Source organism: Ochlerotatus camptorhynchus, unplaced genomic scaffold, assembly GCF_037179485.1.
Source record: "Ochlerotatus camptorhynchus isolate MF236.1 unplaced genomic scaffold, CSIRO-AGI_Acam_v1.1 ptg000402l, whole genome shotgun sequence".
NCBI classification, from domain to species: Eukaryota; Metazoa; Arthropoda; class Insecta; order Diptera; family Culicidae; genus Ochlerotatus; species Ochlerotatus camptorhynchus.
Window position 1 is genome coordinate 1,955,362 of NW_027040888.1, and position 15,880 is coordinate 1,971,241.

General features: G+C 45.8%; 1 protein-coding gene across 2 annotated transcripts in view; it reads right to left on the reverse strand.

Annotated features, from left to right (window-relative positions):
- LOC135710792 (uncharacterized) overlaps positions 1 to 15,461 on the reverse strand; it is a 33,656-nt gene extending 18,195 nt beyond the window's left edge. For both annotated transcript variants that reach the window (XR_010518445.1, XM_065233471.1), the window contains exons 1-9: positions 15,341 to 15,461; positions 14,947 to 15,270; positions 14,638 to 14,886; positions 14,535 to 14,579; positions 14,201 to 14,479; positions 13,954 to 14,136; positions 3,228 to 3,410; positions 829 to 3,147; positions 498 to 767 (exon numbers count right to left, since the gene is read on the reverse strand). Coding sequence is in view for 1 of the 2 variants with exons in the window: in XM_065233471.1 (XP_065089543.1) it covers positions 498 to 767; positions 829 to 3,147; positions 3,228 to 3,410; positions 13,954 to 14,136; positions 14,201 to 14,479; positions 14,535 to 14,579; positions 14,638 to 14,886; positions 14,947 to 15,270; positions 15,341 to 15,347 (3,859 nt within the window). In the remaining variant the exon portion in view is untranslated. The remainder of the gene's footprint in view (positions 1 to 497; positions 768 to 828; positions 3,148 to 3,227; positions 3,411 to 13,953; positions 14,137 to 14,200; positions 14,480 to 14,534; positions 14,580 to 14,637; positions 14,887 to 14,946; positions 15,271 to 15,340) is intronic.
- Between the last annotated feature and the right edge of the window lie 419 nt (positions 15,462 to 15,880).

Here is a 15,880-nt window from a genome sequence, read left to right on the forward strand (position 1 = left end):
AACTTACAAGAAGAGGTTACAAAGTATGCGTTGGAAACACAAAACCTGTAAATTTTGCTTTCTATGAGTCACAATCAGCGATTTGCTGATCGCTGAGTGAGTGAGTGAGTGAGTGAGTGAGTTTGTGAAAAATCGCTGATTGTGACTCTCATGAAGTGAAATAAACAGGTTTAATATGTCAAACACATTCTTTGCAACCTCTTCTTGTATCCTACCAATTCAAAATTTGATCATGGCATCTAATTATTTCATTATTTAGAAAAACATTGTTTTAGCTGAAATGAGTCTTTGCAACCTTGCAATCAATACGAAACTAACGATTTTAAATTGACTCATCGCTTGACTAGCCCATTGGTCCCAGGCAATCTTTTTCGAGGTGCACTCCAATTAGCTTGGGACCGAAGGTCTGATAGGTCCTGAGCCAACATATTGAGCATGTTTCTTGAGTCTATGGTTAAACCAACCAATGGAAATTATGCGGGTAGGTTGATACTCACGCTTTCTCGCTACTTGTACAATTATGGAGTATCCTGGCCGCTCCTTTTGGCGCTTGTTCATGAAAGCCACCCGCACCAGATGGCCGCGATACTGCTTCAGATGCATGTCGAGTGCCTTCAGTGCCTGATCATACGTATCGAATCGCAGGTAGGCACGCTTCGTTCCGATGTTCTGAGTAGCAAACTTGAACGACACAATCTGTCCGTATTTCCCGAAAATTTCCAACATTTGCTCCTCCGTAGTATCCAACGGTAGGTTTCCGACAAATACTGTAATTAGAAACGTTTCAAGCTGGGTTCATTAACCTGGACACTTGGAGAAGCTACTTACGGCTGTTGGTAGATCCGCTGATTGTATCTAAGTTAAATGTATATCTTGGAGGCTGCTTCGCAAGCGTAGGATCATCCCACATCTTTGGTGATGGACTTTTCCGTGGTGGACTTAGCGACAGCGGTGATTCGCTTTTTGATCGACTTTTGCGAACCGATCGCCGTCCAACAGACCTTGATCGTGATCGCGATCGTGACCGTTGGTGATGGCGACGGTGGCGAGTACTCCTGCTCGGGGATGTATACCGTGGTCTATATGGTGATCGTGATCTAGATCGATACGATGGGATTGGCGATCTCGACCGAGATCGTTGTCTTTCTTTGTCGCGAGACGATGTATCAGGGCGGTAGGCGGTGCGCAGTGGCGGGCTTGGATTTTGTCTGTATCGTTCAGGGGAATTCGAAGCGGACTGATCGTATCGTAGCAAAGGACTTGAAAGCAGCGCTTTTGAGAATGGACTCAAGCTGTTGCGTTTCCGCGGTGATCTACTGTCCGGTGAGCGGGACAAGCGCCTACGGGAAATCGATCGAGACCGGGATCGCCGATAGTGATCGACGGGTGACAAGCTTCGAATCCTGCTCAATCGAGGTGGCAAAGTCAAAGGGGATATCGAGCAAGATTTCTTGGAGCTGAACTGGGGAGGTTCTGGAGCCGGAGGAATACAGTCAGAATCAGAATCGGAACTGACAGTCAACACTTTGTCGCTGTTTTTCGAGTCATTAAGCTCAACCTCCAGGCGTAATTTTTCTGCCTTTTCGAAGCGATCTTGTGCGGACAATGGGATTGTGTTGTAAATAGATCTATCAGGGGTGGTCTTTGTTGGGGGCGGTGGGTTTGAGGACTTAATTTGCCATGGAGCCACTATGTCTTCTCCATCCATCGGATCTGGTATCTCTTCTTCTTGTAGGGAAGGAGGGTCTGGATTGACGGCTACAGGATCCGATTGCATTATTTGATCGGGTGCAGATCCCTGCATGATTGTCGGAACTGGAGTGCTGTTGATAGTGTTCCAATAATCCTGCTGAATCAGAGCCAACAGTTGCAGTTGTTGAGGATAGGTGAAGAGCGTGAAGGTATTGGCATATGCAAAACCATGCTGTCCACTGATAAGGAATCTGATTTTATCGTCCGGTTTCATATCGACAAATTGTGGTACTTGAATGAATTGGTTAACAACTCCATGGACGAGGCGGAACTGCTCAATCATTGGTAGTGAGCTAAACGTTTGAATGTTGATCATTTGCGACTCGATCATTTGCATTAGACGTCGCATTGCTGGAGTGACGATGGGAGGGTTTTGGTTAATCGGTCCACCAGGACCCATCATGGGGCCACCGGGACCCATCATGGGACCACCGGGACCCATCATAGCACCACCGGGACCCATCATTGGACCTCCTGGTCCCATCATAGGTCCACCAGGACCCATCATGGGACCACCAGGACCCATCATAGGTCCACCAGGACCCATCATGGGACCACCAGGTCCCATCATGGGACCTCCTGGTCCCATCATAGGACCACCGGGACCCATCATTGGACCTCCTGGTCCCATCATGGGACCGCCAGGACCCATCATCGGTCCACCAGGACCCATCATGGGACCACCAGGCCCCATCATGGGACCGCCAGGACCCATCATTGGCCCTTTTGGACCTCCCATCGGTCCCATCCCAGGGCCCATCGGTCGCGGTCCTCCCTGATCCATTGGTCGCGGTCCTTGTACATTCGGCCGTCCCAATTCAATTGGTCGCAAGTTCGGTCGTGGAACATCCTTTATCACCACGGTAGGATGATACGATAGTTTGCTGTTGGTTTGCTGTTGCATAAACTGTTGCATGTGGGGACCACCGGACGACCCAGCAAGATTCATGCTGTTAACTCGACTGACTATGACCTGGTGCTTGTTGATCAAGATCACCCGCAGGGCAGGCTCTAACCAGCGCTTCTGTTCCATGCACACACAGGCTATTCCAGGAGAATGCCGGTGCACAAACTTGACATTACCAATATCGCTAAATCGATCGTATATGTCCTCATCCAAAACGAGGGCATTCAATCCCATGACCATGACGCACAGTTCCGGATCTAAGAAGAGACTCTCATTTGCCATGTGAATCAGCAATCGTTTGCCGTTCATAAAGTTCTGATTCATGGTACAAGCCCGCCGCGCTTCCAGCCGGGTATCGAAGCTCAGGAATCCCTCCCGGATGTAACCGCCCTTCACCACTTCGCGGAAGTTGATCACGTTTCCACATTTCTTGAAATATTCCCGTAATTGAATTAATCCAGATCCGGCCGGGTGGTTCATGATTTGAACTGTTTGAATGGAAACAGGAAGGAGACCAATACCGTTTGAATTATTTCTTTCTGGTTAGGAAAAGCAGACAACTACGTACCTTCATTTCTGTAGAACTCCGTATTTGGACAAATGTACTTGGCATTGGGCACTGTTCGAAGGCGTGCCAGCTCGGCGAGGTCTTCCTTTTCTATCATTTTCCGCAGCATGGACTCCTTTTGCAACCGAAGACTGCTCTTGGGCACTGCCTCCGGGATGGCGGACATGTCCGTTAGGTAGCTCTCTGAAACGGGCAAATGGCATCAGTTAATACCTGTCGGAGTGGCTGCAAAGGACACTAGGATGAGAGCAGGGGAAAGCTCGTGTATGAGAATCGGGAAGAAGAAGAATAAGAAAAAAAGTTGCGGCTTAATCAATTGTTCATTAAGAGGTATAAATAGCATTTTCAAAGGTGTACTATCGTTTTCCCCCTTCCCTTAACTGACTACGTAGTTCATGGACAGCCCCTAAGTAAATACAGTTTTTTTCTTTATTATAGAGATTTTTAGCCATACGGCTAGTTCATCTCTTAAGATTGAAAAAAGGAGAAAAAAATTGGGTTCTCAGAAGGAGATTCCCAATCTTGGCTGTAGTACATTTATCTTGCTATAATGAAAAGGTGTAGAAAACTGCCAAAAGGGCCAACAAAACGGAAATACAAACAAGGAACACTCAGATATTGTGGTAAAGGTTCGCCTCCTTTAGGAAGGTGATGAGGGCGGCAGCTGCCGGGGACTCGTCGCCCAACAGGTTCCGAATGCTGATTAACTCCAAGCCGAAGGTCTTCCAACTACGCGCAGTTCACGAGGATGTGCTCCACGGTGGCTGGCACTCTGCAGGTTTCGCAGGTCCTCCGGAACTGTGTTCCTCTGAAGTTGTGGGTGACTCTGCTGTGCCTTGTGCGCAGCCTTGACACCACTCGTTGTTCTCGTAGGTTCGATCCTTCCAGGTTCCGGTGGTCGCCTTGATCTTCCGAAGGTGATGTGTCCTGTTGTTCCTCCACTCGGTGTCCCAGGCTCTCCGAATCGTCCGCTTGATCCACTTTTTGACATCTTGGAGCGGTACATTGCCGGTGGACCTGGGTCCATTGTGGCCTGAGCCGGCGAGGTGGTCGGCTATGTTCCCTTGGATCCTGCAGTGACCGGGTACCCACATGCATACTGTGTTGGGCGGCACGTGCTTCACCGTTCCTTGGATCCACGGATGCTTCGGTGTTTCTGTTGTTAGGGCCAATATCACGCTGTGTGAGTCAGTTACGACTAATATCGGCCGGTTGGCCGGTAACTTAACCGCGTGGAGAATGGCCGCTGCCTCAGCTGAGAACATCGAGCATTGGGTTGAGAGCGATCTGCTCACAAGCAGACCATCTCCGGAGACCCCCATTCCCACTCCGCTCCTGGAGAGAGAGAGAGAGAGCCGTCGGTGTACATAACTTCATAACCTAGGTAGTGCGAACCGAGAGTTTCGACAACTGTCCGGCGTAAAGCCAGTGAATTCTCTCCTGCCCTGAAGTGGTCCTTGATTCGGCTGTCAATTTTGATCTTGTGCGATTGCCAACTTTTGTCTCCGTGCCAGTGGACCCTGGCTACTGGAGGGAGATCTACGTCGGCGGCCGTGCGGAGGAGTCGGTTCGCCTCGTCGAGGAGAACGATCCTGTTGTTTCCACACGTTTTAGCGAGAAAGGCAGCGGCTTTGGTAGCAGTAGCTGCGGTGAAAACGAGCCGAAAACGTAGGATACCGGCTTCAACGCATGCAGCATCGGCCGGGGTAGAGGGCAGGAGACCGGAGACTGTTCGAACGTAGCCGTTGTAACTTTGCTTTCTCGGCGGCAAGGCATGTAATCTCTACATCGTACAGTAGGCGACTGTCGATGATGGCTCTAGCTACGCGGAAGCGGATTTCGCGATTGTTGGATCGGTGGGGGCGGGAGATGGTCTTAATCAGGTTGGACCGACTGCGACAGTCCTTCTTTACTTGTTGGGCGGCTCAAAGGATAAATTCCAATCGACGAGCACTCCCAAGACCCTCACGGTGTTTTTGGTCGTAATTGCTTGTTTTTTAATCATGATGGGCTGTCCGTTGTTGCCATGCCTGGTGGTACATATATGGCAGCGCACGCTCTTGCCGGCGGAAAGCTGGAAACCAACAGAGTCAGTCCATCTGACCACCGAGGAGACTGCCGCTTGCGCTCTCAGTTTCGTCCTCTGCAGGGTGGGCCCCATCGTTACAATGAGTACGTCATCCGCGTAGACGAAGATGTAAACGTTCTTGGGTAGTTGGTCAAAGACCCCATTCATAGCCACCGGGAAGAGGGTGACCGCGATCATCGAACCCTGTGGAACTCCGGTTTCCTCACTGAAACTTCCGGATTGCACGTTTCCAACCGAAACCCGAAAAGATCGGTCGGTCAGAAAGCTCCGGACGAAGTGAAGGATGTGTCCTTTCAGGCCCCAATCAGCAAGCTTCTTCAATACAGCTGGTGTTCTGTTGAACGCTTTGGAGATGTCCAGCGCGACGATCTCCGCGTGATGACTTTGATCCTTTGCCTCCTTCAGGACTTCCCCAAGAGTGGCAAAGTAGGTGAAGGTGCCATTGACTTGCCTGAAGGCGTGCTGCCGATGGTCAAGAAGCCCCTTGGCCTCAAGATATTGCTTCAGCCTCCTGTTGACCATCCGTTCCAGGACTTTGACCATGCAGCAGGTCAGTGCAATGGGACGGAACCCAGTGATGTCCTTGGTCCCGACATTGGTTTTCGGTAACGGTATAACGAGGCTTTCTCTTCAGTTTTTCCGGATATTCTGTTTAGCTGTTTCAGACTGAAGAGCTGCTAAAACACTGGCAGAATCGGAGAATATGACGATCGGTTTGTTGGAGGGTAGGGTGCCAGGCTACGAGAATGGCGGCTGCTTCAGCAGTGAAAACGCTGCAAGGGTCCGATAGTCGGTAAAAGATGCACAGCTCCGGATCGGAAATTCCAATACCAACTCTACCACCACTCCGGGATCCGTCGGTGTATCATACTTGATGATTGTTGTATTTGGTTCAATGTAGGGGAAATGTATGTAATGTCGGCCTAAGTGTCCCTAATTTAGGCCCATACATAAATTCAGCAATCGACTACATTTTCAATAGCAACCAAAAATATCCATTAGTACCGTCCCAATAACGCGTTCATCTAGATACAATTGATAAATAGCAGATTTTTAGCGATGGGCCCAATCTTAGATCCATAGGCCAACATTAGAGCCATTTCCCCTAATTCGGCTACTGTTCTCACTAGTGCAGGGGAGTTGGTTCCCGCCCGGAAGCTGTTCTTTATCGCCGGATCGATGGACAGACCGGGTGAATTCCAACCTCTGGCTCGACACCAGGGACCCTGGCTACAGGAGGGAGCTCCAGGTTGGCGGTATTATTCAGAAGATCGATCGCCTCCATGAGGAGGGACACTCCATCACTTGTCCCTGTAGTCTTTTCTGCAAAGCCAATCGCTTTCTTGCAAACAGATGTACGTTTCAAAAGGCACGCAGGCTGCCAACCTGGGGGTGGATGGGAGGGACCTGATGTGACCCTAATGGCCTGATAACACACTGGACCCAGTTTGGAAATCAACCTATCAACAGCCAGGCCAGGCAAGTCAGTTCAAAATCGTAGGTCAACCTGGAATCAACTACAGCTTTTGCTACACGCATACGAATAGCACGGTTGTTCATTAAGTGCCAGTGTTCGGAGTAAATCAATCCTCGTTTGGCAGCTCTTTTTCGCCTCATTAAAGTGGTCGTCAAAGTTTAGAAGCTTGATTTTGCCTACGGGATGTTTCAGTGGCTTGAAAGGATAAGAAAGGATCCGCTATGTTTCAAGAAATTCGACATTCGCGACGAGTCGTCGTTAAATTACGAATGGTTTCACCAATACTAAAACAAAGTTATCAAATAAAGTTCGTAGGCCATAATTAGGAACACGTCTCAAAATTACGTCCCTAATGTTCGACCCATAGTTATAAAGCACAAAAACTGTTAAATCGTCTAAATGTACAATAAGATCGAAAAGTGTAATATATATTATTAGGTTTAGATTTATTACGCTAGCATGTTACAAAAAGGTAATCCTTTCAATTCATGAAATAATCAGGTTTTTTGATGAACACCGCAGTGTAGATTTTCGTTAGTGCAATAATACGGCAAGATCATGGCGCCTAGAAAACGAAAAATATGAAAATTTTACAAAGTTTTTCCTTTGAGAAAGTGCAATAAATGCTCTAAATTTGTCCCAAAAATATACAATTTACGGATTATAATTTTCCATTACTATTGTGTATTATTACTGAATGCATGAATTATGTGCTTGATAGGCCGAAGTGTCATTCCACATCGAACGCTCGACTGTTTCGGTCAAGTATTGCTTGCACTCCGTAATCGGTACTAGTTTTTTCCCCTATTGAGCTTTTTTTTTCAATCCGCTTTCATACTGAGTGGTGTTGTAGTATACAACAGTGTAGTGAGCATCGCGGAATTGAAATGGCCGCTTAATCGTTCGAGAAAGCATGCAGTCATTTCCGGCCGAGTCCGGCAGATGAGCTGTTAATCTTTAATCAAGAAATTTCATCGCATCACGCCACAGCAAAATCAAGGACATCGAGTTCACCAGACGGCGAGCCAGCCGGTGCTTTGTTGCAAACACTCGAGGGCAACAATAGAACGATCATCACCATCATTCTCACATCAGGATAGATCATCGTCATCAGCCACACTCCGTGCGCTTGTGTGGAGAGTTAAGTAACAAACGGTTATCTTCCGTTCTCCGCAACCTGATTAATCTCAATACAGTGTTGATTAACTTTTCTGACACCTTTTTGTTTTTTCCTGAAAAAGTTTTCATTTTTTTTTCTTTTTTTTCATTTACTGTTTTTTTTTTGCAAGTTGATTAATCTCCCTATAGTGTTGATTAACTTTCCTGGCACTTTTTTTTTCCATTTTTAAGGTTTTTTTTTGCTTTGTTGGATTAAACATTATTTTTACCGTTATATTTTTTGGATAAGTTTATTTTTTTCTTATTTTTTTTTTTATTTATTTTTTTTTCTCAACGCATATATATATATATATATATATATATATATATATATATATTTCCTTTTTTATGTCGAAATCTGTTGCGGAGGTACTTAAGACCCCGCAATGGATGAAACCAATGATGGCGGGGGTATTTCGCTAGCAGATATCTCCGATGATGAGTCTATTAAATCTCCATCATTCGAAAATCTGCTTCTCACTGAAGAGGAAATGGATACCTCAGGGGATTCTACTTCGGACCCCAAAACGAGCACTGGAGCTTACCCAAAGGTGATGTCTAAACAACAACCTCCTTCACCCCCTGCCCCCCTTTCTCCACCATCGCCCCCTCGTCCACCTGTTCCCCCTACTCCAACCGTTCCCTTAAAAATTTCTGCGACCCCCCGCCATAAAGCTTACCCAAGCGACTCAAAAGGTCCGTGGGTTGTTTTTTTCCGGCCCAAACAAAAACCTTTGAATATTTCTCGGATTTCGAAGGATCTGACAAAACATTTTTCGGCCGTAACCGTTATCTTTAAGGTAACGTCAAACAAACTGCGCGTTACCGTTGATGAACTGAAACAGGCAAACCGGATTGTTGCCTGTGAGCTTTTTTCGATCGAATATCGAGTCTACGTCCCCAGTTGTGACGTAGAAATTGAAGGAGTGGTCACCGAATCGAGTCTGACTTGTGAGGATTTCCTACAAGTCGAATCTTTCGGCATTTTCAAAAACCGTGCCCTCCCGAAAGTCAAGATACTGGACTGCATTCAATTGCAGTCAGTGTCGCTCATAGGCACTAACAAAAAGTATACCCTCTCAGATTCGTTTCGTGTGACCTTTTCAGGATCGGCATTACCTGACTACGTCACAATTGGGAAGGTTCGACTACCTGTACGCTTGTTTGTACCGAGGGTAATGAATTGCTTGAAATGCAAACAACTAGGTCACACCGCGGACTTTTGTTCCAACAAACCGCGGTGCGATCAATGTGGGGAGGAGCATACGGAGGGTCCTTGTCATGCTACCCCAAAATGCGTTTACTGTAAGGATGCTCCACATGCTCTGAGTGATTGCCCGAAGTACAAACAGCAGGGAGAAAAACTAAAGCGGTATTTGCAAGCTCGCTCTAAGCGCTCGTTAGTAGAAATTTTGAAAACGACCGCTTCATCTTCCCAAACCACCCCAAAAAGCAACAACACATTCCACCTCCTTCCAGATGATGATCAGGGCTCTGACTCAGAGGTGGGTGAGAGTAGTCCTTTTGTCTTTAATGGCAACACGAGGAAGCGGTCCAAAACAAACGTCACCCAAAAACCTCGTAAGGCCTCTCGTACGGACTCTCAACCTACCTTGTTAAATTTAAGAGGTAGCGGAAATGTAGTAAAACCCCCACCACCGGGATTTAAAGTTTGTAATTTTAACAAAGACTTTCCGCCACTTCCGGGATCATCTAAAACCCCAGATATCCCAGTTTTTCAGCCAGAAAAACAGCTGAATAACCAGCAAGAACATGATGCCATGTTCACGTTTTCTGGAATTGTGGAGAGCATCTTCAATATATTCAACGTCTCTGACTCAACTAGGAACATTATTAATTTAGTGCTTCCATTAGTGAAAACTCTTTTGAAGCAACTAGCTTCTAGGTGGTCCTTCCTTGCGTCGATCATATCCTTTGATGGATAATTTTCCGAATGAGGTCGGGGATATGATCTCTGTTCTTCAGTGGAACTGTAGAAGTCTTATACCGAAACTTGACACATTCAAATTTTTACTTCACAACTCACTTTGTGATGCATTTGCTCTTTGTGAAACATGGCTTTCTTCAGACACCGATCTCCGTTTCCACGATTTTAACATTATTCGCCTTGATCGAGCAGATTCGTATGGAGGAGTGCTTCTCGGGATTAATAAGCTCCATTCCTTTTATAGAATCGATCTGCCTTCCGTGACAGGCATTGAAGTTGTCGCATGTCAGGTAAATATTCGAGGTAAAAGCCTCAGTATTGCCTCAGTATATCTTCCTCCAAGAACTGCGATTTCTCGCCAAGGTTTCTCTGATATCTGCTCAGCTTTATCTGAGCCTCGGTTGATCTTAGGAGATTTTAACTCCCACGGTACAGGCTGGGGGGAACTGTACGACGACAACCGCTCAACCCTGATATACGACCTTTGCGATAACTTCAATATGACAATTCTGAACACTGGGGAAGTAACACGAGTTGTGAAACCTCCAGCAAGAGAAAGTAGATTAGACCTCTCCCTCAGTTCGAGTTCACTATCGTTGGATTGCTCGTGGAAAGTAATTCAAGATCCCTACGGCAGTGACCACTTGCCAATCAAAATTTCTATTACCAATGGTTCATCTTCCACTCGCTCGGTTGACATCGCGTACGACCTCACGAAAAACATCGACTGGCAAAAATTTGCGTCCGCGGTTCTTGGTGGTACTGATTCGGTTGAGATACTCCCTCCGCTGGATGAGTACTCCTTTTTATCGCGACTTATCGTTGACTGTGCTCTTCAAGCACAGACGAAACGCGTTCCGGGTGTTTTCGTTCGCAAACGACCTCTCACTCCGTGGTGGGATAAGGATTGCACCGACGCGAACAGCGAGAAGTCCGCCGCGTTTAAACGCTTCCGCAAACACGGTAAGGTCGAGGATTTCGAGCGGTACACCGGCTTGATTAAAGCCAAAAAACGCAGTTACTGGCGTCGGTTCGTCGATGGTTTGTCGCGCGAGACTTCCATGAGAACGCTCTGGAATGTCGGCAGGAGAATGCGAAACGCGTCATCACCGGTCAACGAAGACAAGGAGTACTCAGACAGTAGGATATTCAGCTTCGCGCGGAAAGTTTGCCAGGATTAGGTGTCGGTTCAAACCAACTTTCGTGATCGTCCGTCGGGTAATAACGAAATAGATTCCCCGTTTTCGATGGTGGAATTCTCACTTGCTCTCCTCTCATGTAACAACTCAGCTCCAGGAATGGATAGAATCAAGTTCAACTTGCTTAAAAATCTCCCAGACTTCGCGAAGAGACGCTTGTTGAACTTATTCAATCAATTTCTGGAGCACAACATTGTTCCGGATGACTGGAGGCAAGTAAGAGTTATCGCCATTCGAAAACCCGGTAAACCCGCATCGGATTATAACTCGTACCGTCCCATCGCGATGCTGTCCTGTATACGGAAATTGTTGGAGAAAATGATTCATTTTCGTCTAGACAAATGGGTCGAGTCGAATGGTTTACTTTCAGATACGCAATTTGGATTTCGAAGAGGCAAAGGAACGAGCGACTGTCTTGCGTTGCTTTCAACTGAAATTCAACTGGCCTATGCGCAAAAACAGCAAATGGGTTCAGTTTTCTTGGATATTAAGGGGGCTTTTGATTCTGTTTGTATCGATGTCCTTTCGGATAAACTCCACGATAGTGGGCTTTCACCAATAATGAACAACTATTTGAGCAACTTGTTGTCTGAGAAATATATGAGCTTTTCTCATGGAAACTCGACAACTTCACGAATTAGTTACATGGGTCTCCCCCAGGGCTCATGTTTAGGCCCCCTTCTTTATAATTTTTATGTAAAAGACATTGATGGTTGTCTTGATGAAAATTGCTCGCTAAGGCAGCTTGCTGATGACGGCGTTGTGTTCGTTATAGGACCAAGTGCACCGGACCTGCAAGGACCATTGCAAGATACCTTAGACAATTTGTCTACTTGGGCTATGAAGCTGGGTATCGAATTCTCTCCGGAGAAAACTGAGTTGGTTGTTTTTTCTAGGAAGCATCATCCTGCAAAGTTACAGCTTCAACTAAAGGGTAGAACAATCACTCAAAGTATATCTTTCAAGTATTTAGGTGTCTGGTTCGATTCCAAAAGCACGTGAAACAAAAATAACAACAAAGAATCAATTTTCTTCGTACAATTACTGGAACTTGGTGGGGAGCATACCCGGAAGATCTGATCAGGTTGTATCGAACAACCATCTTGTCGGTCCTAGAGTACGGTAGCTTCTGCTTTCAATCCGCGGCAAAAACACACATCCTGAAGAACGGGTTCAATACCGTTGCCTCCGAATCGCGCTTGGCTGTATGCACTCGACGCATACGATGAGCCTCGAAGTACTCGTGGGTGTTCTCCCACTGACAGATCGTTTCGCGGAACTGTCCTTCCGGTTTCTTATCCGTTGTGAAGTAATGAACCCATTGATAATAGAAAACTTTGAGAAGCTGCTCGACCAAAATCCTCAAACAAGATTCATGAGTTTGTACTATGAGTACATGACGCTGGAGGTTGGTCCTTCTTCATTAATCTCCAATCGTGATTGCTTCCAAGCCTTCTATAGTTCCTCTGTAAATTTTGATCTGACCATGATGCAAGAAATCCATGGAATACCAGATCACCATCGGTCGATGGTTGTTCCCTCAATTTTTGCAATCAAGTACCACCATGTAAGTAACGATAAAGGATTTTTCACAGATGGGTCAACCATAAATGCTTCCACTGGATTTGGTGTATTTAATCAATTTCATAGCGCCTCTTTTAAACTGCAGAAACCATGCTCAGTATACGTTGCGGAACTCGCAGCTATATTTTACGCAGTAGAGCAAATTGCCTCACTACCTTCTGACCATTATTTCATTTTTACGGATATAGTCTTAGCTCATTGGAGGCTATTCGTTCAATGAGGCCGATGAAGCACTCCTCGTATTTCCTGCCTGAAATACGATCTAAACTGAGTGCTTTATCTAACTGCTCCTATACTATTACCTTAGCTTGGGTCCCATCTCATTGCTCAATTCCGGGTAATGAGAAAGCGGACTCGTTGGCTAAGGTGGGCGCTATGGAAGGCGATATTTTTGAGCGACAAATCGCCTTCAACGAATTTTTCTCCATTGCTCGTCAGCAAGTCCTCATCAGTTGGCAACACAAATGGAATGATGGTGAATTGGGAAGATGGTTACATTCTATTCTCCCACAGGTGTCGAACAAACCATGGTTCAAAGGGTTGGACATGAGCCGCGACTTTATACGCGTTATATCAAGGCTTATGTCCAATCACTGCTCGTTAGACTCGCACTTCTATCGAATTGGGCTCTCAGTCAGCAATTTATGTGCGTGTGGCAGTGGTTATCACGATACCGAGCATGTTGTTTGGTCATGTACCTTATACCGTGTTGCCAGATCTGAGTTATCCACATCCCTCAGGGCCCGACGAAAACAACCCGCGATACCCGTCAGAGATGTCTTGGCGAGCCGAGATCTCATCTATTGCAATTTAATTTATGTGTTTTTAAAACGGATAGATCTGAGGATTTAGTAGTTAGTGTCATCTTGTGTTCTCCCAAGTTGTTAGCTGCCCATCGGTGTACCCCCATGTTTGTCTTTTCCATCAGAGTGTCGCTTAGTTCAAGATCAAGAGCACATTGCTCTACAAACCTTGTGTTCACAATCCCTACCCTGCCATCCATTTGTTACAATTTGTCACCCCTAACCTCGAGATAACCGCGAGTAATCGGCCCCCGCTTTACTAACGTTAGTTTTAAGTAATTTTGTAATCTAATCAATGAATATTGGCTCCGCAAAGCTATAGCAAATGAGCCTGGAAAAATAAACGCATTATAAAAAAAAAGGCCGAAGCGAGAAACTAGCAAGAAATTAACCATTGTATGTTTGCTGGTAGTTGATAGCGGAAAATGCGAAGTGGCATCAGAAACCATATCACCACAATATACTTACGTTCGGAATACTTCGTCACGTAGACGTTTTCATCTGCTAGGCGTTTAATTTTCAGCGCTTGCGACACGGCTATGGAGAACTTGAAGCGCACTATGGTGCAATATCGCATCGAATCCACTCGGTGGATGTAGGCCACCCGTCCGCACTCGTTCATCGCCTGGTAAATTTCGTCGTTCGTGAGATCTGACAAACGTGAAATTCATTAGCAAGAGCATAGCAATAAGACTATCAGCAGTATGACACTTACAAACATTCGTTCTTTTCAGTAGCACAGACGTCGTAGATTTGACCTCACCATACGCTATCCGCGGGTTGTAGATGTCCAGTGCAACACCCTGAAAGTTGTGCGGAGCATACAGATAAACGAAGCGAGCTGTTTTCGGGTTCATATAGGTCACAAAGCCAATGTTTGTCAGAACCGATATGGGCGACTTCTGCATCTCCCAATCCACAACCTTCCCGAATTTGCTCAGATATTCCAGGACTTCCTCTTCCGGAACGCTTCGGGGAATATTGGTGACAAGTACTGGAATGAACGTTGATGATTTATACACTGCACTCTATTAATCAAATTATCTTACATTTAGTCTGAGTTTCTGATTCTGGTTCGTATCTTAATCCCAAAGCTGAAATTAGTCAACGATTATTAATCTTAAAACTACCGTCACTCTCAGTTTCGCATACCGTCACACTTATCTCGGATGTCAGCGTACGTCAGAAGCGTCGGTTTCTCCATGATCATGCTGATATTCCTCTTCACCGGGAATACTTCAATGTCCACTCCCTTCAGATTGCGATTCTTTATGGCCAATGCACGCTGGGTGCTTTCACTGCGTTCAAACGAAACGTACGCATAGTTGATTGCCGGCTTCTGAACGCACTCGATTGCGCCAATGTTCTTGAAATGATCGTAAACGTCTTCCTCCGTGACATCTGCAATGAAGGAACCTCTTAGAATCGACCAATTGAAAGACAAATGCCCATCCCACTTACATTCGTTCAATTGTTTCACCATCACAGCGTACCGGGGCGTAAAGTTCCGGTCGGAATCCACGCTGGTGACGAAGATCCGCTTACCCTGGAAGAACGTCTGATTCAGACGGTACGCTTTGCTTTCATCGTGCCGATTGGAGAACTTCATGAAGGCAATCTTGGTCGGGCAGTAGGTGCAATCGTCCAACCGGAAGCTGAAATCCACGATGCCCTTGCACTCGTGAAAGAACTTACGCAGCTGGTCTTCGGTGGCCGCCTTCGGAATGTTGCCCACGTAAACAAGGAGCCCACCGCCGCCGCTGCTTCGGCTGTTCTCTGGTTTGCCTGCAATTAGCGATAAATTATGAAAACATTATGAAACTAGCTAAACACATATTGCAAATCATGTACTTACCACCCATTGTAGGCTTTGCAAGTAGATTTTACAGTTTTATGCAGGAATCCGTCGTAATTTCGAGATTTGTTCACAAAATTTGATAAACTTTGCAGTTTGTGAAAAAACCAAGCCCGATGACTTTTACCTCCGCTAATACACGGCCAATGAGAACACCCTAAATTTGAGTTCAGTTTAATCATAAATCGCAAAAAAAGTGTACACGGTCAATGAAATCATCGCAAATTTGAGTATAGTTTACTCATAAATCACCTAAAGTGCATAAACTCAGCGATGAGTAAATTTGCCTCATGTTTTCTAGGGAAAAAATCCCAAATATAAGTAAAGTAAAGATTGGAGTCATTCAGTCTACTGGTAGTACTCCTAAAATGAGTAAACTTTTCGTAATTTTCCTTATTTTCTGGAAGATTTTTGAGGTTTCCCACAGAATACATATGAAGCAAATTTACTCATCGCTGAGTTCCTGCACTCTTGGCAATTATGAGTAAACTAAACTCAAATTTGGGTTGTTCTCTTTGGCCGTGCAGGTACTCAGCGAAT